Source organism: Adiantum capillus-veneris, chromosome 7 (genome assembly GCF_014529385.1).
Source record: "Adiantum capillus-veneris isolate H3 chromosome 7, ASM1452938v2, whole genome shotgun sequence".
In the NCBI taxonomy this organism is placed as follows: domain Eukaryota; kingdom Viridiplantae; phylum Streptophyta; class Polypodiopsida; order Polypodiales; family Pteridaceae; genus Adiantum; species Adiantum capillus-veneris.
Genome location: NC_140937.1, coordinates 95477239 through 95502743, shown reverse-complemented (window position 1 = coordinate 95502743; position 25505 = coordinate 95477239). Strand labels below are relative to the sequence as shown.

The following is a 25505-nucleotide window of genomic DNA, read 5'->3' as shown; positions in this document are numbered from 1 at the left end:
GGGGGGGTTGGGGAGGGGCGGCTGTCCAGGTTCTGTGTACAGAGATGATGCGTACTGACCCCAGGTCTCTGTGGAGGAAATAGCAGGGGGGGGGGGGGGGGACTGCTCATGAAAGAGCCGCCACGCCTCACGCAAGTCTTGACTTAAGAATAGCTGATATAGATCCTGCTCGAGTCTAGCCAAAAAAGCCCTCTTCTTCCGCCGTACCAGGCGTCAGAAGTACATCTGTGACTTTCTGTGAGTGACGTCCCCAACAGCACCTCCCTCTGAAGTCTGGCTCTAGTCTGGCGGCACTCCTCATCGTACCAGCTGTTATGAGGCATTCTCCCAAATTGGCGGCTCTGCTCAGGCTGGGTGTGTGGGTATGCTTCCACTGCTGCCTCATGTAATGTCTGTGTCAGTATAGTAGTTAGCTCCTCCAAAGATCGCCCCGGGTCCTCAGTGCATAGGCGTCTGTAGATTCCGTCCATGTATACAGAGTCCGTCTCCCTTGTGAGTGTGTAGCGAGTAGGGACTGCTACTCGTGGCGTGTGTGCTGCACTGAAATGGAAGGAGATGGTCATTGACACCAGAGCATGATCCACCGCCACCCTGACCGGTCTGGGCCCAACTGTGAGATCCTCGATACTAGAGATGAGATTTGGTTGTGCCATGACATAGTCCACCGTGCTGGCTCCATGTCTGTGTGGGAAGCATGTAAAGCCTCTCGCAGCAGGAAATCTTTGTAGGCCGTTCAAGATGGCCAATCCATGTGCAGTGCCCATGTCTATTAGGTGTCGCCCATACTCAGTATATTCCATATCGTGTGATAGTCTGGAAAGGCCCGTCTCTACCACATCTATCTCTCTCAGCATCTCCTCTGAAGTATCATAAAACATTGCCTGGTGATGGGCAGTCCTAGCATTGAAGTCCCCGAGGATGATAATGTCACCGTCCCTAGAGAACTCCCATATGTCATCATCCAAAATAGAGAAAGGGGACTGTCCTTTGGGTGGTGCATACACTGATGTACTTGGGGGAAAGTAACAAATAGCTAGATAGAGGTATCTGCCTGTCTCTGCTTTCAGTCTCACCCACATGTACCTAGCCTGCTCGTCCCTGCGGGCTATATGTATCAGTGGCTATAGATCCTCTCTAAATAACACTGCCACTCCTCCTGAGCCCCGCCCTCTGTGCTCTGAGCGTGTCTCCTGTCTTTAGGCTGTCTCCCACCTATATCCACTGATGTGAGGCATGGATTGCCCAGGGGCCTGGTGTGTCTCAGAGTAGAAGATGATGTCTCTTCGAGTAAAGCTATCCTCAAAGCACCCACATCAAGACGCATAGATCCATTGCAGTTCCAGGCAGCTACTTTGAGTGTGGTCCCATAAGTCTCGCACCGTCATGTGGAGTGTCGCTCAAGTATTACCACTTTTTTGTCTCGGTAAAAAGCGATCTTGCCTTTTCCCCTTGCCGCTCTAATCTCCGGCATTACTTCCTGCATATGAGCTATCTGCGAGAGGGTGAGATCGTCCCCAAGAAAGATGCCAGTCTCTTTAAGAGTTGGTCTTTTCTTCAAGAATGACTTCTTTGCTTCCATGGAGGGAAAACGGAGGATGAGTGCTCTTTCTTTTGAGGTTTCTCCACTGCCTCCATTTTTCTTTATATTGCCCACTCTCCATGCCCTTGTGTGTGTCGGCTCATGAATCCCCATCAAGGCTGTGAGTTCTTTTACTTATTCGTCCACATTGCCTTTGTCTTTAAGACCGCAAATTCTCACATGTAAAGCGCGCACCCTTCTCCTTTGCTCCTCCTCTAGTGTCTGGTTAATGATGTTGGGTGGTGTGGACGTGGGCGTTATCTCCTTGTCTTTTCCTTTCTTGGCCACCTTGATCTATTTCTCGGCTTCGTCTGCCTTCTGTTGGGTTTGGGTAAGAACATCCACCCAAGAAGTCGTCATTTCTTTGTGCTGTTCTTCTCCCTCTTTGATGGCCTGTACTTGTTCCTTGATCGTGTTGATTTCCTCAATTACTGAGGGTTGCAGTTCGCCCTCTTCCAGTGTGTTTCTTGATCGGGCTTCGGCGAGTTCTTTCTTGAGTGACGTGATCTCTTCCTCTTGGGTCGTCACTCGGTCTTCCAACGTGCTTATCTTGCTCTCTTGGATCAGCACACGTCCTTCGAGAATGTTTATTGTGCCCCAGAGATTGCGGTTCATCTTGGTGATGGTCTCCATCATTTCCTCTTTGCATTTTCGAATGGCATCCTCTAGGGGGTCGGCTTTTTCGTTCGTTTTCCTCATGTTTGATCGCCGTCCGCAAGGGGGTAAGATGCACGTGTGTACCCACTCTAGCAGCGGGCGCGGCACTGGATGTACGTGTGCACCCACACTAGCGGCGATCGCGACGAGCGGCGGAGCGCGAGGCGGTGTGACCCGATGCCCTCAATATGTTCAGCTGTGTGTGCGCGCGCCTCGAAAACAAAAGTGAAGGAGAGAAGGAAGGGGGGGGGGGGGTGGGGGGGGGGGGGGGGGGGGGGCGGTAGAAATGAAATGAAATGTTATACTAAAGTCCTCAAAAGGCCATAATGGGGGCGGGGGCGGGGGCAAAAAAAAAAAAAAGACGTCCTACGCGTAGAGGATGGACGTCCTATGCGTGAAAGAAAAAAGGGGGGGGAGGTGTCTGTGGGGGGGGGGGGGGGGGGGGAGACATGCTACGCGTAGAGGTTGGGGGGCAGCGTGCAGCGCGCGAGCAGGGCAGGGCGGCGGGGGTGCAGGACGACGGGCGCGTGGGGCAAAGGCAGGGGTGCAGGGCGGCGGGTGCGAGGGCAGAGGCAGGGGGCAGGGCGCAAGCCAGGCAGCAGCACAGCGCGGCAGCGAGCAGCAAGCAGCAAGCAGCACAGAGAGAGGCTCAGCAGCGCGCAGGGCAGCACAGCGGGGCGAGGGGGCAGCGCACACACACACACACAGAGAGAGAGAGAGAGAGAGAGAGAGAGAGAGAGAGAGAGAGAGAGAGAGAGAGAGATGAAATGAAATGTGTGAATCCCATTAATGTAACAGAATGAGTCTCTGAGGTAAAAATCTATCGAGTAGGCATTGTACCTCTTGGCCGTTGGTTAGTAGTGAACTGAAAGGAAATGGTCCATGTCAAGAGGTCATAATCTACTGCTATGCCAATGGGCGTGGATCCAACTGTGGAATGTTGTATATGTGGGATAAAGCTCGGGTGAGCCATGACATAACCCACTATGCTAGCTCCATGTCTATGTGGGAAGCAAGTAAACCCAGTTGGTGCGGGAAATTGCTGTAGGCCATTAAGTATGGCCTATCCATGTGAGGCCCCCATCTCCACTAGATATCTCCTGTACTCAATGTACTCATCATCATTTGAGTGTCTATCAAGCCCCATATCACTAGTATCTAGCTCTTTTAGTATCTCACCTGAGGTATCATAAAAAATTGTCTGATGGTTTCTTGTGTGTGTGTGTGTGTGTGTGTGTGTGTGTGTGTGTGTGTGTGTGTGTGAGAGAGAGAGAGAGAGAGAGAGAGAGAGAGAGAGAGAGAGAGAGAGAAATGAAATGAAATGCTATATTAACGTCTTCAAAAGGCCATAGTGACCTATGAGACCAGAAAGTTACAAGGTGGTGGATCTGATACAAAGTCAGAGTAACAAATTAACATAACAACAGAACAAAACAAAGATATATACTATGGGATCCTAGATTGGTCGATGTGAACTACGCAAAAATGGGCGGCTTGTTGGGATAGCTGAATCACAAGAGATCTAGCATCGGTCGTTGGCGAATCTCATCAATTTCCTCCATGGTTAGTAGTCTGACCGGGTGTCGTGCATGCCTGGCCAGCGTGCTCCGAATCTTCTGACATAGCCTCCGTCGATGCTGTGTAGTCCTCCGCAGTCGTGGGTGCTTGGATTTCCCCAGTTCAATCGCTCGGTCGATCAGTGTGCCTCTGGTGTGAGACGAGGGGGAGCTCTGCTGTGGGAGTGGCTCTTGCGGCTGTCCCCTGTTTGCTCTGAAGAAGTCTGTGATCCGTCTTTGAGACTGGCTAGCCTCGCCCTTCATCAGGCTATCTCTGTGTCTGCGCAGCTCAAGCAAGAACAAACCCAGGCATCTCTGATCTTCGTATCCCATGACTCTTGAGAGTGGTCCAAAAACCTCTCTGAACGGGGGGGGGGGGGGGGGGGAGAGAGAGAGAGAGAGAGAGAGAGAGAGAGAGAGAGAGAGAGAGAGAAATGAAATGTTATATTACTTTTGCAGAGTCTCTGTTCAATGCTTTTGCAACGGCTGCCTTCTTCAAGTTTGTAATATTCTCTATTTTTGAAATGAGATATTTACTCGCAATTTGGAAGGCTCGGCGGCCATTAAACTCTGGTGAAGGGTGGGAAGCAATGAGGCGCGAACTATCTGTTTTATACTCTCGATTTTGTAAGGATCTTACACTCTTATGTTTCTGTCTATCATTCTTTTCTAGTGATTTTGTCTCATTCGGCAATCTTGACTGGGCTTTGTGCAGATGGGGTTTTACTAGGTGGTATTCTCCTGATGTATGAGTTTCACAGCATGCTACCATACATACTGTTCTGCTTTTACTCATTCTGGATTCCACAAATTGTTACCAATGTTGTACGAGATACACGCAAGCCATTGCACGTGCATTATATCTTGGGAATTACCGTAACCCGATTAGCAATACCTTTATACACTTTTGGCTGTCCAAAGAACTTCATGCGAGTTGAGGTGGACATCAAGTGGTGCATCTGCTTAACAGTTTTTCTAACACTGCAAGTAGTCATTCTCCTCCTCCAGAATTATTTTGGTGCATGTTGGTTTATTCCGCATCAGGTACGTCTGCAGCTAGATGACTTATATCAATAATTTCAGTTTGCCTGTTATTATCTGAGTGCTTGATGTAGACATTGAATCAACAGAAGTTGCACAAGAATGTTGGTGTAAGACATTTCAAGTGGGGACTGTGATGCGTGCTTATCAACTGTTTTTCCAGTTATTCAGACTTGAATTATCCACTGGTTATATCTGGTGTAGAGACAAAAAAGTGTGTTATGAGTATTTGGGCTGCACTCTTGCTAGAGTCCTCATGCGTGCCTTGTGTACAAGGCTGGGTGGAGGATTGCCTGTTACGCAAGGGATCCTAGTCCTAGACACTATCTAGTTCACATAGCAATTGGTTCCATGCTGACACAACATCCACTTCATAAGATGGTGTCAGCCATAGAGCTCCAAAGAGTTGCTTAAATTCAAGTCATGTTTTGGGACTATGGCCTCACAACAAAAGTGTAGATCACCATTGCTGAGCATCTCTCTTCAAAAAAGAAAAAGCCTTCTTGACTTTGGAGGCTTCCCTGAAATTTCCTCTAGAGAGGTTTGTGCCAAATTGTTGAACGAAGGCTATTTACTTAGAGGGTTGTGAAAGATGAGTTTGGCCACTTCCTTGTTAGTCCCTCGCCAGATCCATCGTGCAAACATGGCATGGCACAAGCCATACTGATGTGTCATAGAGCCAATACGGGCTCACCCCTGAGCTTGGGAGCCTGCAGCCAATGGGCTAGCCTCTACCACAAACGGGTGTGCGGGTAGAGCTGCCAAGGGCCTAGAGTCCAAGTGTGGTGATCACACAAGATAGCTCACAAATGAGCCAAGGGTCTTAATTATAGGATTCTTTAACCACCCTAATCATAGGACCATGTTCACACTTGGCCAGACATAGCTCAGACACCCATCCTCCACCCACTTTTGTTCAAGGGGAGGCTCGTGTTTTGTGTGCTTCACCCTAGTGTGTTTTGAGGGGAGGATAATCTTGTGTGAGTGATATGCAACCAAAACCCACATAGGGGAGGATTGTTGGGATGCGGGCTTTTGTTTCATCTCTTGTTTGAACAACCTCTTCCACCTAGAAGAACTGGGTCTCTGCTTTCATCTTCGACTGTACGTTTTAGGATGGGTATTTATAGTACGATAGAATCACAATAACTCTGTAGATGCCTCGAAAAATTTTGAATGATGGCCATGTTCTACATGATTAAGCTGCAAACAATGCTTAAGGGGTTTGGAAACCAAAGACTAGTTGTAGCAGATTCTTCTAACATTACTACAAGCTGCATTCTCAGGAAGACTGGGATTGATTGTGATTTGACCTGTTGTATTTGAAGGGCTTACGTTTCTCAATGAAGGCATCAACTTATCAATGTGCTAATGTTTGCAGTTGCTACCAGATAAGTATAGTTATTTTAGAAGGATAAACAGAGATGACAACCTCTCCACGGATTGTGTAATTTGTATGGCTGCTGTTGACATTGGGCAACGGGCTTCAGAGTGCATGGTATCAGTCCTCTTACTTTATACGGACTTTGAGTACATAGCGCTGACTTTGAGCAGAGGCAATTCTTCCTTTGTTTTGACATGTGTTTGTCTTGATATTCACAGGTAACCCCATGTGACCATATATTTCATGCTGGTTGTTTGCAACGTTGGATGGACATCAAAATGGAATGTCCTACCTGCCGACGACCACTGCCACCCATGTAGTTGAAAGACCTGTTAAATAAGAATCAGACCACCTGAATCAATTAGCCAAGGGAAGTGTAAGTTTTGTGTCAGAATCTTGTGGTGTCTTATTTTTAATGAGTGTCAATCATTGAAGCTCAGCAGGTTCATTTGTAAAGGGCACACTGCTATCTCTATTGGCTAGTTGATTCGGTCCATCTGGGTGCAGTTACATATACTCAATGTCATGCAAATACAGGGGGTTCCCTTGTCAATTGCCCTTGTGGTGCTTTACATGTTTTAACAAAATGATGTATTGGAACCCTTGTAATATGAATGTCAAAGTTCGATTGTATAGTAATTGTAGTTTTCTTCAGATTTTCGTATTTGTACTTTGTATAAGTTGCTTTGTCATCTTAATGCCATGGGGTGAGGTTGACAACATTGATTGCAAGAATGAGTAGTGTTCCGGGTTTGTGTCATAGGACATTGAACGACCTTTTGAATTGTTGAAGTAAACTGGTACTTGAGGTTCAAAATTCTCATAACGGGAGAGACATCATGGTGGCAGTATGTAGTAGACTTTTTGTACATGATAGTACTCTTTAAGGTTTTTTCTCCATTGTTACTTGTTTTTGTCTGCAAGAGGAGTTATGCTATTTGATGTAGACGATGTTTGGTGTGGGTTGGATGAGTCTTTTCTAGATGATAATAATGCATCAAATTTTGAACATATGCCCTACATTAGTGAAGCCACTAGATTCTCAATTTATTGCGCGCGTGTGTGTGTGTGCGCGTGCGTGTGCGTCAAGGATTATTGTGGAGAATGATGTGAATATTGTAAATAAACTTGTATGCATCGGGTGTGCTCAGGACGAAACTTGGTGTGTACTTGAGAGCATTCATGGGTGTGTGTGTGTGTGTGTGTGTGTGTGTGTGTGTGTGTGTGTGTGTGTGCGTGTGCGCGTGCACACAAAAACACACGAAGAAAGAATGAAGTACATATATGGAGGAGAGGGGAAAAGAGGAGGAGGAATTGATAACATTAGGGAATTTAAAAAAAACACTTCATTAAAAGCTTTGGCAGTGCTCTTCCCCCTCCTTGGTGCTTTCCATTTTATAGAGGTAGAAACCTGATTTAGTGTCACTGATTTTGAACTACAAAGGACTCCTTAGCAAAGGGCCATTAGTAGATTGTGAGTTCACAGGACCATTTCACATTTGTTTTGCTCATGTTAGGTTTGTTTTTTTAGCAAATAGGCCTTCTAGGACTCGTATGGAAAAGAAGAGAGGCAAGGGGATTGATAACATTAGAGAACAAGAAAGGACACTCACCGTTCATGATATTAGAAGAGGGCTTTGGAAGGCCTTTTTTAGTGCTCTTCCCTTCTCTTGCCGCTTCCCGTTTGATAGTGCTAGGAACCTCTTTTAGTCACTCATTGTTAAACTACAAGGGACTTGATAGGGGGAAGAGTGTGCAAGTTAATAATTTTTTTTAATCAACCTAACGCTCGTAGCCGTGCGATTCGGATAAAGAACAATGGCCATGGGTCACCTCTAGGCTCAAGAAAAGGAAAAACCTAATTAGGCTTACCAAGTTAAAAAAACCTCCCTTTCAGATGTCAAGAGAAGTTAAAGATAGAATTTTGATGGCACCATGCCAGAGAGAGAGAGAGAGAGAGAGAGAGAGAGGCTAAATATTGAAACTTATTAATTCAGGCTTTATCAACTTTCCTTCTTCAATTCTAGAGGAAGGGCCCCTAGTAGTTCCTTTCTTTTTAAAAAGTTCATGGTCCCCCTTAAAACTTTGCAAGGTGGGAAAATAAGTCCCTTTTGGATATCAAGAGGAGATCAAGAGAACCTTGGAATTTTGACGGCACGTATATAGGCCAAGACTAAAGACAAGTTCTAAGCTGTAAAGCTCTTTTGAAAATATCATAGATCCTGTTCATGGTTGTGAGCTATATCTTGAAGTTAACATCTCAATAGCTTTAAAACGCAAGGAGGTATTACCTTTTACAAAGATGGAAAGCAAGTCATGAATGGAGTATAATACTTCTAGGGCCCCTTTTGTGTCCCAGGACGCATGCCAAATTAATGGCATTTCTACACTTTTGAATGCATAAGCATGCCAAAATATTGCTTTTTTAGCTAGAATTCTCAACCTTTGCGCACATTCAATCCATGGCCTTGATTTTTGTCGATGCAAGTAGTGTCGAGGAGCTGGTTTAGGTACACTCAAATCGTATGAGCCAATTTAAGGAAATTCAAATATTCCCAATTCAATCTCCCATGATATTCCATGATTTTGAATCACAAGATATTATCAAGCATTGTCTTAGTTTTGAGACCTTCCCTTTTATTGGCTCCTGTACCCTAAACTTTTTCTAGAGGCCCATTTTGTTTCACGAGAAACATGTGGCTTTTATTAGACAATTTGACTCATGTCACTATATTGCTTTTTAGCTAGAGCTTTCGATGGCCTTGATTTGTATCAATGCAAGTAAACTTCTTTAAGGCCTCTTTTGTGTCATGAGAAACAAACTAAGTGCATGGCCTTTATTTTAAATTTATAACCTATGCCAATAATTTTTTTTGTTTTCTCAGATTCAATCCACATACTTGATTTGTGTAGGAGAGAGTCATTTGAGTATTGGCAAAGTGTACTAAATTTTTGTGTTCTCTTGTAATCCTACATGCAATGAAATGTTTGGGTTGTCTTGACAATAACAAGAAGAGACAATAGCCCCCTCGAATTTATAATGGTCATCGAGCGCTATAAGGTAGGTATGATGACTATCTCAAGTTTGTCCTCATATTCTCTCATAGTATGATTATGAGTAATGTAATCACTTCTCCTTTATTGATTGCTCAGATGTGGCATATTTGCTAACAATTTCAAGATTTCAAGTAGAGGCAAAGGATGCTAACCTTTTGCACAGTTCAAACTAGAAAATAAAAAAAAGGCACACCTATAAAAGTGACCATGCTTGGAAAAATTTTCATGTGTTTTAGTTAGCTTGTTTTTTGTTAAGAAATTAAGCACGGATGAAAATTGGGAACTGCTTGCAAAATATTCGAGAGGGGATTAAGGAGTTGATTTGCATTTACTCACCTACATTTTGATTAAACAAAACTAAGGTTTTTTGGATTTGATGAGTTAATTAGGGAGTAATAGGTTACTTTTTGGTAGTTACTTTTATCCTAGTGTTGGTGCACAATCCATTTTTTCCGTAATTTTCAGGAACAAAATTACGGAAAAAATGGATTGTGCACCAACACTAGGATAAAAGGTTCCAAATTTGTTTACGACAATAATAAAATGTCAAACTAGAACGCGTTGCCCAAAATTTTAGTCATAAAAACCCATGTGATTACAAATGCTTGCACAAAATGTAAGCGTACAAAATGCTCAAATCCAATGTGTGCAATAAGGAAGATGATGAAATTTGGGAGAGCTTGCCAGAGCCAATGACCAAAGGTAGCCATGAAAGCCTTCATTTCAACTACAATAATCACCCACATAGCATATAGCGAATCGAATGCATGATGGCTATCCAACACTAACATGATAATATGTTCAAGTGAGTCTCCACCTTATAGTCCTACTATGTACGCTGGGAAAATATATATTTTTTGTTGTATTTTGGTCACACAAAGGACATACTATTGAGAATTCTTGATGTCCAATGTGGCTAAGTTGTATTCATAGATTATTTTTATATCTTCTAAAGCCTAATCTTAAATTATAGATGTAGTTTTAAGCTTGTTATAATTGGGTTCTCAAACATAGTCCATACTATGTGTATGTTGTAAGATTGCCCATCAACGCAAGCATTAAACATACTTTTTTGTACCTTAGGTTTTGTGCTACCATAATAAGTAGAGAACCAATCTACAAGGAGTAACATGAAAGCATACATCGGATTCAAAGAGCCAATCTTTGGGTAAATGAATCATTTTTTCCAATCAAGAAACATGTGGAGCATCATCGAGGTGCACATGCACGTGTGCAAGAAGGGAAAGAAAACAAGTCTTTGGAAGAAACACACCACGGTGAGAAGAAGCGGGTGTAACCTTTATTAGTCTTTGTATATAGCATAAATGAGTTAGTGATCAATAGGGTGTAAGCGACCATAGAACTTTAACCCTACAATCTATCACTTAAGGACCAATGTAGTCGTAAGTGGCTATGACTAAGGCTACTATGTATAATCGTGCAGAGCGACAACTTCACTGTTGTACGAATGTGTTCACCCTACACCCATTAACTTGATGCAAAAGGCAAACCGCTTTGTAGCCAAGCTCTTCGTGAGAACATCAATTGGGCTATCATTAGTGTGGACCTTGACAAGTTCCAATCACTTACCTGTCGATGACATCTTGAATGAGATGATACCTCAGCTCAATGTGTTTTGCCTTGGAATGAAACATGGGATTTCTTGTCAAAACAATGGCACTCTAACCATCACAATGCAAAATTGAAACTTGCTGAATGTTTAAATCTCCCACTATACGTGCCAAACATATAGCTTCTTTGTTGGCATCCGACGTTGCAACGTACTCAACCTCTATAGTCGAAGAAGATGTACAATGTTGGAGAGATGATCTCCAAAGACTGACCTCTTGCAAATATAAAATGTAGCCAGACGTAGATCTCCTAATGTCTTCGCAACCCACACAATTTGCATTGTGTAACCAATGATAGATGCATCGCTATTGCCAAAGTATAAACACTTTCTCGTTGTACCCTTCAAGTATGTAAGAATGTGTTTCACCACTATTCAATGTTGCTTGCCAAGATTAGCCATGTATCGACTAACCACTCCTCCAGAAAATGCAATGCCTTGCCTCATCGCTATCATAGCATGCATAAAACTACCTACAGCTGAAGGATATGGCACTCTTGGCATTTTTTCTCTCTCAGCATCTAACTTGGGAGAATTGTCTATGCTAATTTTTGAATATGACGGTAGTGGGGTACTCATTGTCTTCCCCACCTGCATCTTGGAATGTTGCAAGACTGTTTGGATATAAGATTTTTGAGATAGCTCAACAATACTCTTTTTTTAGGCTCTTTTGATACGCATACCAAGAAAATGATTTGTTGTACCCAAATCCTTTATAGTGAAGTTTTTACTCAACATTTGCTTCAATTTGGCAATCTCCTCAATGGACTTTCCTACAATGAGTATGTCATCTATATATAAAATGAAAATAATCAAAGAACCATCACTGAGTTTTTGTGTATACAAGCAATGATCCTGTTGACTCCTTCTAAATCCTTGGGATCGCATAAAAGCATCAAACTTTTGATACCACTACTTTGAACTCTACTTTAAGCCATAAAGCCGTTCTTGAGTCTACATAAAAGCTTCTCTCTACTAGACTAAGATGTAATCTCCACTATTATCAGTTCTTAAGCTATTGATCTTCTTGTTACACCAATTTTTTACCAGTGCTAAGATTTTTAGAAAGTAGAGAAGACTTGATCCTTATTTATCAAAGGATAAACCCACACCTTCCTAGTGGAATTGTCTATGAAAATCACTAAATAACTAGCTCCCCCTAGAGACTTGGTTGGCATATAGGACCGCAAAGATTGCTAAGAACAAGTTCTCGTGGCTGCAAACACTTTTTATCTAGTGACGATGAGGTGTTTCTAAATTTTTTGCCATAGATGCAATGCTCACACATAGAAAAATCAGAATAACTTAACATAGGCAAGTAACCAAAACGTGCAAAGTTTTTCATTCCCTTTTGGCTCATATGACCTAACTGACTATGCCACACTTCAGGAGGTGGCAGCTTAGCTATGGATATACAATATTCTTTTATACATGAGATAAACATAGAGTAAAGTGACCCATGCTTCTGACCTTTGAGAGAACAAGATTCCCCTGTTTAACTGACCATAAACCATTCCCAAAGGGTCATGCAATCCAAGTCGCCAAGCTGACCAGCATAAATCAAACTCTTGGCTAACTTGGGAACATGTCTGACACCTTTTACTATATATTCCATGTCATTATTCATAACTAGCTTGATGCCTCCAACATAGTGTATCTCCAATATAGTGTATCTCAAGCTCATAGGCATCATCAAGCTTCATTATTCCACGAGTATGTGCATATGTAGAGAACCATTCTCTATGAGGTGTCACATAGAAACTGGCCCCAGAATCTATGACCAAATTCTAATCAAAGCTAACATCTTGTGCAATAAGAGCATTGGGTCTAAGATCTACTGTAAAGACTAGAACATTTGAAGAAGTTTGGACCTCGGACACATCTGCAATTTTAAGAGACTCTAGCACATTGAGCTCCTCAATCTTAGATTTTCCCTTGCCATCATTGTCAGACTTCTTATTGTCTTAAGACTTTTTCTTGTCTCTTTGCCATGTACAAAAATCTTTCTTTAAATGTCCTTTCTTGTGGCAATAATAGCACTCAACATTGCATAAAGAAACTTTAGGTTTGCTACGGGAATTCCTCGTGATTTTTACTTTGGGTACAATTATGAGTGAAATCTTTGTGACCTTTGCTACATGCAATTTATGCATCACCTTGCTTTGCACTGTGCAAGCTCCATAGACTTCCTGCTTGTGTATTTCTTCACGGAGTAGATTGGAAACTACAACATCATAGGCCAATTTGCCCTCACGCATAGAGTTGCTAATTGTTGTGCAGAATATATCCCATGAAGAGGGTAAATATATCCCATGCTTTGCATTTTGCAAGCTCCATAGACTTCATGCTTACGTATTTCTTCACGGAGTAGACTGGAAACTACAACATCATAGGCCAATTTTTCCTCATGCATAGAGTTGCTAATCGTTGTGCAAAATATATCCCATGAAGAGGATAAATATCACGATAAGAAGACGGTCCGTACTTCGTTTTGTTAAAATCAAGGCCCTATGATGTTAATTGAAAGAAAAGTACATAAAATGCATTCAAGGGCTTAAAAACTATGTCACCTTTTTCATCAAGTACACCTTGTTACTTGCGCTATTGTTCTCGTATGTATTGTATAGCTTACCTCATAAGGCTTTAGAGCAGTAGCTTCACCCACTATGGTGAAATACACAGACTCTACGAGGTGTAGACATATAATAGACTTAGCTTTGGCATCAAGCATTTTTCACTCTGCAATCGTGTATATATCGCCCTCTGGGGGGCTCAAAGAGTGGCTCTAATTGGCCCTTTTGGATTAACACAACTTGGTTTTTCTCTTTCCACATAGAGAAATTTGTGCCGAACTTTCTAATATTATAAATGTCTTTGTCTAAAGAAGATGACATATCTACAAAACTTGAGCACTATGGCGAGAATGTCAAAAACTATGGTGAGAAACCTAGCAAAATCTCCTTTGTAATAGGAGAAAAATCTCAAGCCAAAACAATGCTCAAAGTTTCATTAAATGCATAGATAGACACGTGAGAAAAAACTAACAGAGTCTCCTTTGTACGAGGAGTGAAAATTGAACTCAAATGATGCATGAAAACCATAAAATCAACTCAATAGAATAAGAACGAACATAAACTATCAATTGTCACTGACAAACAACTTCCATATACGACGCCAAGCAAAATATCCTATAAGATACATGACTTATGGTGAGGATATCAATGGGGAACTCTAGCAAACTATATCGCCGAAGATATGTCAACATTAAAGAATACCCCAGGTCAAAAAAAATGTTGAAGCTAAAATGATGGTTGAAGTACCTACATGTGCGTCTGCAAGCACGGTAGCCAATATCGGGGGACCGAATGTACAAAATCCACCATCGATGCCACAATGCAATGTCCTAGATGCCAAGAAATCACTGAGGATAGTCGATGCCAAAGTCAATAGAAAGTGGCCATCACGGGGTGATGGTCAATGGCGAGGTAGCACGAATGTCAAAGTAGATAGAGCTAGTTGGGGACGCCATTAAAATGGAGAGAACCTCTCTCTCTCTCTCTCTCTCTCTCTCTCTCGATAACATCGGTGTGAAGCTGTCGATGTTGCGTATCAAGCCAAGCTTTGTGTGTGTGTGTGTGTGTGCACTCGCTTGCATGAACAAACAACCATACTCTCTAAAAAAATTGTTGCCCTACTAATCCTGAGAACGCTATGCAATTTTACTTCAAATCTACATGGCGTTGTTTTGAGAGCCTCCCAATTACTTAGAATTTCAGCATTGCAAAATCCCCCAAGGTTTTCAATTTAAATCCCCCTTTTGTGTTGATATCTGATTATGCAGAAGGTTTCATTTCCTACGTTGCTCGGTTTCTCTCCCTTGCAAGTGATACTTGGAATCTCCAAAAGACTCCAACTTCTACCGAGCTATGTGCATTGTCGTGCACATAAGGGGAGGGGAGGAGCATCGGGAGGCCATGGCATTGGGTCGGGTACCCAGCTCTGATACCGGTTGTAGGGCATCGTCGACATGAATGTGCGTATGTGTGGGAAGGGGAAGAAGAAGAGAAGCTTCGGGGAAACACACCACTATGAAAATAAGTGGGTGTAACTTTTATATTTCTTTGTACATAAGTTAGTGGTCAAAAGGATGTTAGCCACGCGGATGGCCATGGGTCTTTACCCCTACAATACATACATGCAAGTAATGAAGAGTTACATAGGATACCCCCGTCATCCATTGTGACAACATTAACGTCTTCGATCTTGGCTTTACCCTTGTCCTGTCTTGTCTTGCCATCAACATGCTTTCCTTTCTTCTTGTCCTCTGTCCACTTAAAGAAAATTTTCTTAATGTGCCCCTTTTTCTTGTAGTGAAAGCACTCAATCTCTCTCGTATCTTTGGACTTGTTGCTCTGCCCTGTTCATCTTCTGCCCCTGTGCTTGCACATCATCCTCTCCCCCTGAGTCCTGCTCCTCTTACATGATTGCCTCCATGCTTTCCCTTCCATGCTACTGACCTGTACACAAAACTAGATGGCGCCCATGGTGCCTGTCTCCACCCCTCCGTAACTGTTGTGTAAGCAAGACACAACCTTCCTGCTCAATCGGGGGGAGAGAGAGAGAGAGAGAGAGAGAGAGAGAGATCCAAATTGGAAAGGGAGGTGCATGGCCTCCACCTAACAAATGCCCCTCCCTCTTCTCTGGCACTAAATGGAAAGCATCTTTTTATATTCTTAGTTATTTTTTAATAAAATTCAGTTGGTAGCCCCTACTGCTTTTACAAACTTTTATGTAATCTCATTGCAAATAAGCTCTTAAGCATATCATTAATTGCTAGGTGTGAAATTGCTTATGGGTGTGACAAACGTGTCCCACAATGCAAGTATAGAACATAACAAGAAAGTAACTTTCACTTGCTCATCTAAATTTAATTTATGAGCTTACAATTGGCTGGAAATATTTTAGAGATCTTTCAAATATGAGGCAATGATGCTACTTTTCTTCGTTTGAAAATGAAAGAGCTTCTTTAACTATTGTATAGTTTCTACCAAAGAAGCTTTGTGGCCTTTTCATTAATGAATGTTAAAGTAGATAGAGTATGTCAAATGCAATCTTATTGTAGAAATTAATAGCGTGTCCAACTCTTCCTTGTCAAACATGAACATGGTAGCCAACTTAGCCATTAAACCTCTGAAAGGTTTCAATTGCTTCTCCTTCATTAGAACATTTTTCATTCTCTTGTCACAACCGAAACTTGCTACCATCAAACTTTTTGCTCTTGTCACAACAATTGTCTATTTACTGTAAAAGTTGCCACAACCACAACACTATGGCAAGCTCACGAGGAAAATTGGAAAAGTTTTGGTAATATTTCAGCATAGCGTAGCTAAAATTTTCAAAATAAATGTACTTCACTCAAAGTGATTATCTATGGCAAAAATCTAGCAAGTTTTGGCAGAGTTTTGATGATATTCTAGTATATATCTCAAAAAGTCACAACCATAAAGCAATGAAAATTCGATAGCGTGTATCAAATTGCGCATAAATTGAAGTTGATTGATTTTAAAAAAATCCAATTGACATGGTTACTTAGAAAGGACATATACCCAAAGGGTACCCAATCTATACATAACCAATGGGCATTGTGTGTTAGAGGAGCCCCACTCACACTAGTTGACCCAGTACATGCTCGGTTTCAAAAAACCTCACCAAGAATCACACAGTCTCTAACATGTATATATCGCAAAATCATGCATTTGTCTACACTAGACAATAAGTATATACCAATATGACAACCACCCAAATGTACAAATATCTACTAGACTTATTGCACTCATAACTTTTCTCTAAACTGTTTTCTACCTAGATCATCATTGAGGCAAGCACTTTTCTTACCTTGATCCACAAAATTTTGTCTAATATCTTTAGTCAGCAAGCTATCAACTATGTCATCAAACTTTTGGGTACACATAACTGGTGTAAAGTTATTAACACTAGTAACATATGTCTCCCATGTTGTGTTGGGTTTCAGGCCAAGTGGCCGCCCGCCTGCCCATCTACTAACCCTTATCTTATTCTTTCTTATATAATAGAATATGGAGCAATGAGAAGTTACTCACTCTGTGCTCCACAAAAGATTGTGTCGGCTGCTCTCCCTCTTCTCTTGCACACTCACACTCACGCTCTTGCACTTGCATTTCACAAGTGGTATCAGAGCTACGGCGCCTCCCCGATCCGCTCTTGGTGACATGTGCACAAGCTCCAAAACAAGATAAGGCTTTGAGCATTACTGTGCGGAGAATTTTTTAGAGCTCGATACTCTACAAAGAAGTGTTCTACAGCAACACAATAATGTTGGCAACTCAGTAAAGTAGAAGATTGCAGTAGTGATGTGGAGACCATAGAAAGATAGCGCTAGTAGTTTTTTGAAACAACATTCAAAAATTGAAGCTCTTTATAGAGCTACAGAGACCAAGGCAAAGTTACAGAGAGAGCGAGCAAGGAGAGCAAGAGAGAGTGCGAGCTCTATGGATTTTACGAGTGGCAAGCTCCTCATGTTGGAAGAAACAAGAAGAAACATGCGTGTGTACGCGTGTACACACGCACACCTTCGGCAAAGTAGAGAGAGAAATCTCTCTTGACATCAGTGTCTCTCCAGTCATTTTCTATCTCAGAATTGGCATTGAATAGAGAGAAGAAGGGATGATATCAAGACACACACACAGATCAGGCCGCCTTCTTCCTAAACACACACACACCCCGGCATCACTCTTGATGTCAACCTCAACTTTGGCGCTCTTGCCATTGGTTTTTCTTGGTTCTGCATCTTCGACATCAGCTTCGGCATTTTTGGCATCGGCTTTGGCGGCTTCGGCATCGGCATCCTCCACTTCCTTGTTTTCAACATCAACTCGGCATCGGCATCGATGAGCAGTTCTTAACACATACAGGATCACATACTGATGTATGTTTTATGCGGCTCAAAGGTTGACTTTCTTTGAGTTTTTCAATATAGCAATGTCAGCTCTCATGCATGTATTACACTGTGGGAGCTTCTACGCTCATTGATTTTTTGGACAATTGATTCTCGGATTTGCATGCAATGTTGTACACTAAGTTTGAGATTTCGATCCAGAGGTACTTTCAGATTGTCACTCATTATGGGTGGTCTTTTGGTTTTGCAAGCCATTTTATGCCGTTATGCTCTCAAACTTTTGTCAAAATTTGCATCTACTATCTGTCTCTTTATGCCATGACAGATTCGCCTCTGGCTGGCAGCTCCTTGCTCTAGTGGGATCATTATGCATCATTTTATGTGTGCTAGCACTCAAGGTGTTGTTGTGCTCATTTGTGTGCTAGCACTCAAGGTGTTGTTGTGCTCATTTGAGAACACAATTGTCAGCAGATTCGCTTGCATCTTTTTTGGCGCCTGTTTATGCGCGATTCTACTACACTAACAGAGACTTTCGTCACATGTACATCGAGTTGCGAACATTGCCTTTTGGTACAATGTTGTGGAGAAATTTTTTGGCTTGTTCTTGGCAGTTACTTGGCCGTTTTTGGGACTCGGTCCAGAAGAGCCCTTTTTGAGACTATGGCTAGTCTTTGAGTCTACATAGCCTTTTGTGAGGGTCATTGCATGAGGTTTTTTTTAAGCCGAGTATCGGGGGCTGGGTTACCCAGTGTGAGGTGGATTAGGTTGCTAGAGATCCCTTTTGTGGCCTCACTATAGGTTATGTATAGACAGGTCTAGGTGCTTTGACGTCGCCAGTCATCCGATAGTTTATTTGAGCAGTTTATGCCAGTCTATGCCCGTTGATTACACTTTGTTGGTTTATGCATTGTTTTATGGTCCATTTTTGCTTGAAATTTTGATCTCCAAACAAAGGAGACTCTACTAAATTTCTCTCAAGAGTCCCTCATATGCGTTCTTGGCATATTTAGTTGCTCTCATAGTGATTTTGCTGCATATTGTCTTAAGGCTTTGCTCCTATTGTAGAAAAAACTTTGTCATAAATTCTCCCAAAAATTTTGCCATAAGTTTTTGGTCACATTCTTTTGAATTATGGCTGCTAGTAGTACTTCAAACAAGGAAGAGTACTACATCAAAAACTTTGATGGCACAAACTTTGCAGTTTGCAAGTAGCATATGCAAGATGTGTTGATCAGTAAGGGATTGATAGCACCTTTGTGTGAGAGAAAAGAGAATGCATACACTGATAATTAGTGGGAAGATTTGAATGAGCGTGCTATGGCAACCATTCCCCTACACCTTGGTGAATCCATTTACTTCACAATAATGGATAAGACCAAAGCCAAAGATTTATGGAATGCTTTATGTGCAGCATGGGATGGAAAAAGTGCCTCGAACAAGATTTTTCTTATGAAGAAACTTATGTGCATGAACATGAAAGAAGGTAGCATTGTTAGCTCTCATTTGAATGACTGCAAAAATAATTTTTTGCAGCTTACTTCCAAAGGTCTTAACTTTGATGATGAGATGAAGGCCATATTCTTGCTATGTTCGCTGCCACCATTGTCATGTGATACATTCAATACAGCCATAAGTAACTCTTCCCCTAAAGGGCACGTTTGTTTTGAGTGATGTTACTAGCGTGTTGCTCATTGAGGAGATTAGACTCCAATCTCTTGATGCGAATGGACATGGTGAAGAGTATATGGCTAGTGGCACTTGTGACAAGCCAAGGCAATGTGGTTGTAGTCGTGGTCATTCCAAGGATCACAAGAACATTCATAGCAAAAGTCGTGGAAGAGACATGAAGAATGTTGAATGTTATCACTGTCATAAAAAGGGACATGTGAAGAAGGATTTTCGTGTAGTACAGCATGAAAAGGGAAAAGAAAAAGCAAAGTCTGACACACCTAAGAGCACTATGAAGATAGAAGAATTGAATATTATTGAGTCTCCAGCTGTTGAAATTGTTCTTGATGTGACAAAATCAAATTTTTTTATCTTCATCTCAGACTTGAGTCTTGATGCATTGTTAGCTCTTGACAAGTGCTATGCCCAAAATTTGATAATGGACTCGGATGCTAGCTTTCATGTGACTCGTCATAAGGAGTGGTTATCCACATAGACTACTACACATGATAGAGTGAAGTTGGGGAATTCTTATGAGCTTGATATATGTGGCATTGGGGCCATAAAACTTTGTATGCGCAATGGCATGGAGTTTATGCTACATAATGTTATACATATACCCAATTAACAAAGAGTTTGATGTTTGTTAGACAATTAGAAGATTTGGGTCAGACTACCACTTTTGCACATGGTTCTTGGATCATCAAGAAAGGAAACATGGTAAGGCCAGAAGTCTGGTTCATTGCATTTGCTCTATGTCTCTTCAGTGAAAGAGAATTCTATTTGTGTAGCCAAGCTGCTGTCTACAGAGTTGTGGCATAGCCGGCTAGGACATATGAGTCAGAAAGGAATGAAGGTACTGTAGCATTCTGGTTACATCCCTATGTTAGATTACTGTGAATTTTCTTTATGTGCGCATTGCATTTATGGCGAACAAACTAGGTTGATATCATCACCTTTAGACAAGGAGTTAGAAGTCCTCTAGATCTTGTTCATAGCGAATTATTCGGACCTATGTGTTTTAAGTCTCTAGGGGATGCACTATACTTTCTAGCATTCATAGATGACTCTACTAAGAAGGTGTGGGTTTATCTCTTGAAGCAGAAGAGCCAAGTATTTACTATCACAGGAAGAGTATATTCACAAGATCTTGCAACGTTTTAACATGCAAGGGGGGAATCATTGAGTCCCCTAATGGTTGTATATGTAAAACTTAGCAAAAATGATTGTCCCAAATCGGATGCTCAAAAGAAATAGATGCAAAAGGTGCTATATTCTTTGGCAGTTAGCAGTCTCATATACGCCATGGTTAGCACTCGACTAGACATTGCATTTGCATTGGGAGTGGTCAGTGGCTAAATGCAAAATTTGGGGAGAAAGCATTGGGAAGCAGTGAATCATATCTTGAGATACATCAAGGGTTCAACCAGCAAGTGCTTACGCTTTGGGAGCAGTGATGCATCCACTGTTGGATACATTGATTCTGATTATGCGAGTTTTGTGGACACTAGGAGATCCACATCTGGCTACATTTTCTTGTTTGTGGGAGCGGCAATCTCTTGGAGAGCATGTCTCCAAAATTTCACTTTGTCTTCCACCATTGAGGCCGAGTATGTTGCAATTTCCAAAGCCAACAAGTGTCATAAAATATAATATCTAACCAACCCAAATGATTTTCTCATATTAAATTGATCATTTAATGTGGGATAATAAACGAGAACAAGGGTTAGAATATAGACATATGCTTACGGATCTATCTCAGCACGGGACCAATGGTAAAGGGATCCAAATGAGAGATGGTCTGTCAAAGCGCAATGCTAACTAATGGAGCTTAAATACCATAGGGTTAGCTTCATTAAAGACCTCCAAAAGTTAGTGTTCAAAAGTCCTTTGACCTTAGGCAAGCTAGGGCTGACCTTGAGGTGGGAATCCTACCCAAGCATGAGGTACTTGTTGGCTTGCTAAGTTGTAGTGGGAACTTTACCCAAAAGCTTGAGGTGTTTCTCACATGCTTAAATGATTAAAATTCTTGAAGTATTCAATTCAAAGATAACTCTCAAGAGACATGAATGTGTCATACTTGATTGAATAAGTCCTTGAAGTATTACATTCAACCAAATGACTTAATAAGCATAAAAGACACATGTTCAAATGATCCTCCACATGTGGCCCTCATGATGTGTTTGAATGCTATTGGATAGGTTTTAAAGGGGTCCAATGAGAATTTAAATATATAAAAATAAATAATTAAGTTCTTTCTTTCAAAGAGGAAAAAGAGGACAAATGTTCAAAAGAAATAATAAAATAATACAAGAGAGGAAGAGAGAGAGAGAGAGAGAGAGAGAGAGAGAGAGAGAGAGAGAGAGGTGGGCCAAGCATGAGAGGGGGGGTATACTCTCCCACACACACACACCTTCTCTCATTGGTGTGGAGTGCAAAATGCAAGAGCTCCATCTCCTTCTCCAAGTTTGTTGAGAAGTGGAGAGCCTACACCAACACTTTTGGCTATGGAATGCAAAACCAACCAAGAGCCATGCTTCAATGCTTAAGCTTGCCATCTTCTTCATCTTCATTACTATGCTATTATGCTATGCTAAGCAAGAATTGTGATGATAAGTGAGGAACTATTTCTTTCTCCTATGGAATGTTTCTTCTTCCTCTTCCCTACCCTCAATCCCCACTAGCTCTCTCCACCTTCGAAGGTGTTTGAGGCCTTGCGACTGAGGCTTGGGATAGTTAATGCTTTTTGCAAAGTTTATGTTAAGCTCATGATGCATGAAGCTTTCCACCTTCATAGCATCACCAAGGTCACAAGGAGCACAAAGCTTGTATGTTAACAAAGTCTCTCTTGATGGGAGAATCTATAATACAAACGCCTTTTGGAGGGGGGACCGCCGGCTCCAAGTAAATCTGGTCCTCATCTATTGTCATGTTCTCTAATACTCTCTCTCTTGCAAAAATATTGTTCATGCAAAGTTAATTAAGTACTATGTTTATGTTGCTACCATCAATTAAGTTCACCCTCCAAGTTCTCAAAGTAATCTCACAAAAATGCTCACTCTAATTCTCTTAATTCCGCTATTCACAAAGTTCATAGGCCATTTACATTATATTGTTATCAGAGCATTTGGTTTCTCTTTTCTTGCTTAAGAAGAGAGGTCCTTAAGTAGCCTATGAATGGTTGATTTTGTTAATTATATTAGGGTAAGTGGAGTGGGATCTATTATTGGTTTTGTTGAGTCCACTGTGTGGAATATGGTGCACACCTCGGGAGCTTTGGTCTTAATAATGGAGTCTTCTTAGACTTGCCTACGGATTTACCATTATTGAGCCATAAGAAGTCCGAAAGGAGCTATCCCTCGGCAACTTCGCTATGCTAGACCCACTCCACTACTCTCTATAATTAACCAATTCGAGCTGTGGGTGTAGATACTTAAGTGCCTATTTTCAAAGGCTAAGAGGAGTAGCAACTAAGGTTTTGAATTGCCAAAGCATACACTAAGTAAACACATAAGTTTAATTAACATGGCTGACAATAACCAAGAGAGTAGAATGAACATTGATAACTTTGATTTTTCACATGAAGGTGCTAATGATGATGCCCCCTTGTTTGTTGATTATCTTGTAACTAGGTTGCAACAAGCTATGGGTAACCCCGCTTTGCAAGCCGAAGTTACTCAACAACTTCGTGCTTATGGGATTTCCTTTCCTCTCCAAGAGGAGAGAGATCTTAGGAGGCCTCTTGATGAGACCCCCAAAAGAAGACTCTCTCCCATACACGAGGAGGAATCCAAAGATCAAGAAAGTAATGAAGCCCTAAGTTCCTCCAAAGATGTGGCTCCACGAAGAAGGCGGACTAAACAATTGCCAACTCCTCCCATGAGGAGACGGTCAACACATAGTCCTTCTCCTCATCACTCCAAAAGGGAAGAGAGGAAACAAAGGAAGAAAAGGTCAAGAAAGAGGTCATCCTCTTCTCCTTCTTCTTCATCTTCCTCCTCTCCCAACAAAATCTATGGCTATTCTCCTAGAGAATACAAGAGGGGAGGACATCACAAATCATACCTTGCATGGCGAAGATCACAAAAGGTCAAGAAGTTCAAAGGGGGAGGAAAGAGTATCTCTTTTCTCACCTATAATGGCACCTTCGGTGCCACCGTCAAAGTATTGGCCTTCATCCAACAATTTGATGCGGCCTTTGGAGACGAGGGCTTCACAAAGTCCTCCAAGCTACGCCATGTAGCTATGCACTTCCAAAAATCTGCTCGTCAATGGTGGGCTAGCCTTCGTGGCAACGCGAAGCCCCAAAGACACGGAAAAATCTACAAGTTTTCACCATGAAGCAATTCCTTGCAAGCGATGCAAAGGACAAAGTGCTCACTGAATGGCAGAGTTTGAGGCTTCTCTCTCAAGAGTCTATCCACAAATATGTGGACAAGTTTTGGGATTTACATCTCAAGGCTACGGTCTTTCAAAAGATAGAGTTCGTCGAGCAAAAGCAACAATTTTGTGCAGGATTACCTGAAGAGATGGCCGAGTATGTCAACTCTCAACAGCCTACTTCTATCAGCAAAGTAATCCACCATACCATGGTTGCTTCGCGCATCAATTTCCAACAAGGGGCTAGACGGAATGTCAAGCCCATGGAAAATAAAGACAAAAGTGATGCAAAGAGAAAAATTAATGCCCAAAATTCTTCCCAAGGCCATTCCAACAACAACAATAGGTCCAAGGAGAAGGGAGTTTACAAAGGTAAAAACAAACTCTCTTCTCACCAGGATTGCCATAGCCAAGAAATATGCATTTCTTTGACTTAGGAGCCAACTTGCTCCGAAACTCCTTTGGAACATGGCAATACGCTTCACAGCCAAAGACTCTAAGATGCTTGTAAGAAGGTGCCTTCCCAGACCAAAGCTCTTCAGGTACCTTCTCATCTAAAGCCTTGTTAGGAGATCTATTAATAAGATGGACAGCAATTGCTAACGCTTCCATCCAAAATCCATTAGGCAATTCTGCATTAGACAACATGCTACGTAACTTCTCTTTTATGGTACGGTTCATCCTCTCAGCAACACCATTTTGTGGAGGATTATATGGATCACTCAACTCTCTTTTGATGCCTTTGGAATCACAAAAATTTTGAAAGGCTTTAGTGACATACTCACCACCATCGTCTGACCTCAAGCACTTTACTTTCTTGCCAGACTGATTCTCCACTATTGCCACAAAATTCTGAAATTTTGAAAGAACTTCATCCTTCTTCCTGAGAGGATATACCCACACTTTCCTTGAGATGTCATCAATGAATGTAACAAAGTACAATGAATCTCCCATGGATACGTTAGGCATAGGTCCACAGACATCACTATGCACTAACTCTAATGGCTCACTTTTTCTAGTGCTTACCCTTTTGTGTGGTGACTGTGTTTGTTTACTATAAAGATAATGATCACAAACTGAAAAGTCTGAGAAATTGAAGCCAGGCACATAACCAAAATGAGATAAGACTTTCATTCCCTTTTGAGACATATGTCCTAACCGGCGATGCCACAAAGAAACACTTGGTTGCTCAGTTACACAAATTACATGGTTTTTAACATTGGATACATGTAGCATGTACAAAGTCCCAGACTTTGAACCATGTGCTACCACTAAAGAACCTTTGGTGATCTTCCACGAACTATCACCAAATGTGCAGTAATATCCTGCGTCATCCAATTGTCCTGTACTAATCAAGCTTTTGGTAAGCTTCGGCACATGTCTCACATTCTTGAGCATGAATGAAGAACCATTCTAAAATTTCAGCTGCACATCGCCGACACCAACTATGTCGCAAGCAAAATCATTGCCAAGACGAATACGCCCTTTACGGGCTGCATCATATGTACTGAACCACTCTCTATGAGGAGTCACATGAAACGATGCACTTGAGTCAATAACCCAATCCTGTAAAGCATAGTCATCAGTGGCAACCAAAAATGCTGAATCCATATCAGATA

At 41.8% G+C, this 25505-nt stretch overlaps 1 protein-coding gene across 3 annotated transcripts in view; it reads left to right on the top strand.

Annotated features, from left to right (window-relative positions):
• The window catches only part of LOC147454258 (transmembrane E3 ubiquitin-protein ligase FLY2-like), a 114828-nt gene extending 107980 nt beyond the window's left edge, over nucleotides 1–6848 (top strand). For all 3 annotated transcript variants that reach the window (XM_086516267.1, XM_086516266.1, XM_086516265.1), the window contains 4 exons: nucleotides 4252–4419; nucleotides 4508–4836; nucleotides 6215–6331; nucleotides 6436–6848. In XM_086516267.1, the coding sequence (XP_086372393.1) occupies nucleotides 4252–4419; nucleotides 4508–4836; nucleotides 6215–6331; nucleotides 6436–6537 (716 nt within the window). In that variant the 3' untranslated portion in view covers nucleotides 6538–6848. The remainder of the gene's footprint in view (nucleotides 1–4251; nucleotides 4420–4507; nucleotides 4837–6214; nucleotides 6332–6435) is intronic.
• Nucleotides 6849–25505: the final 18657 nt, after the last annotated feature.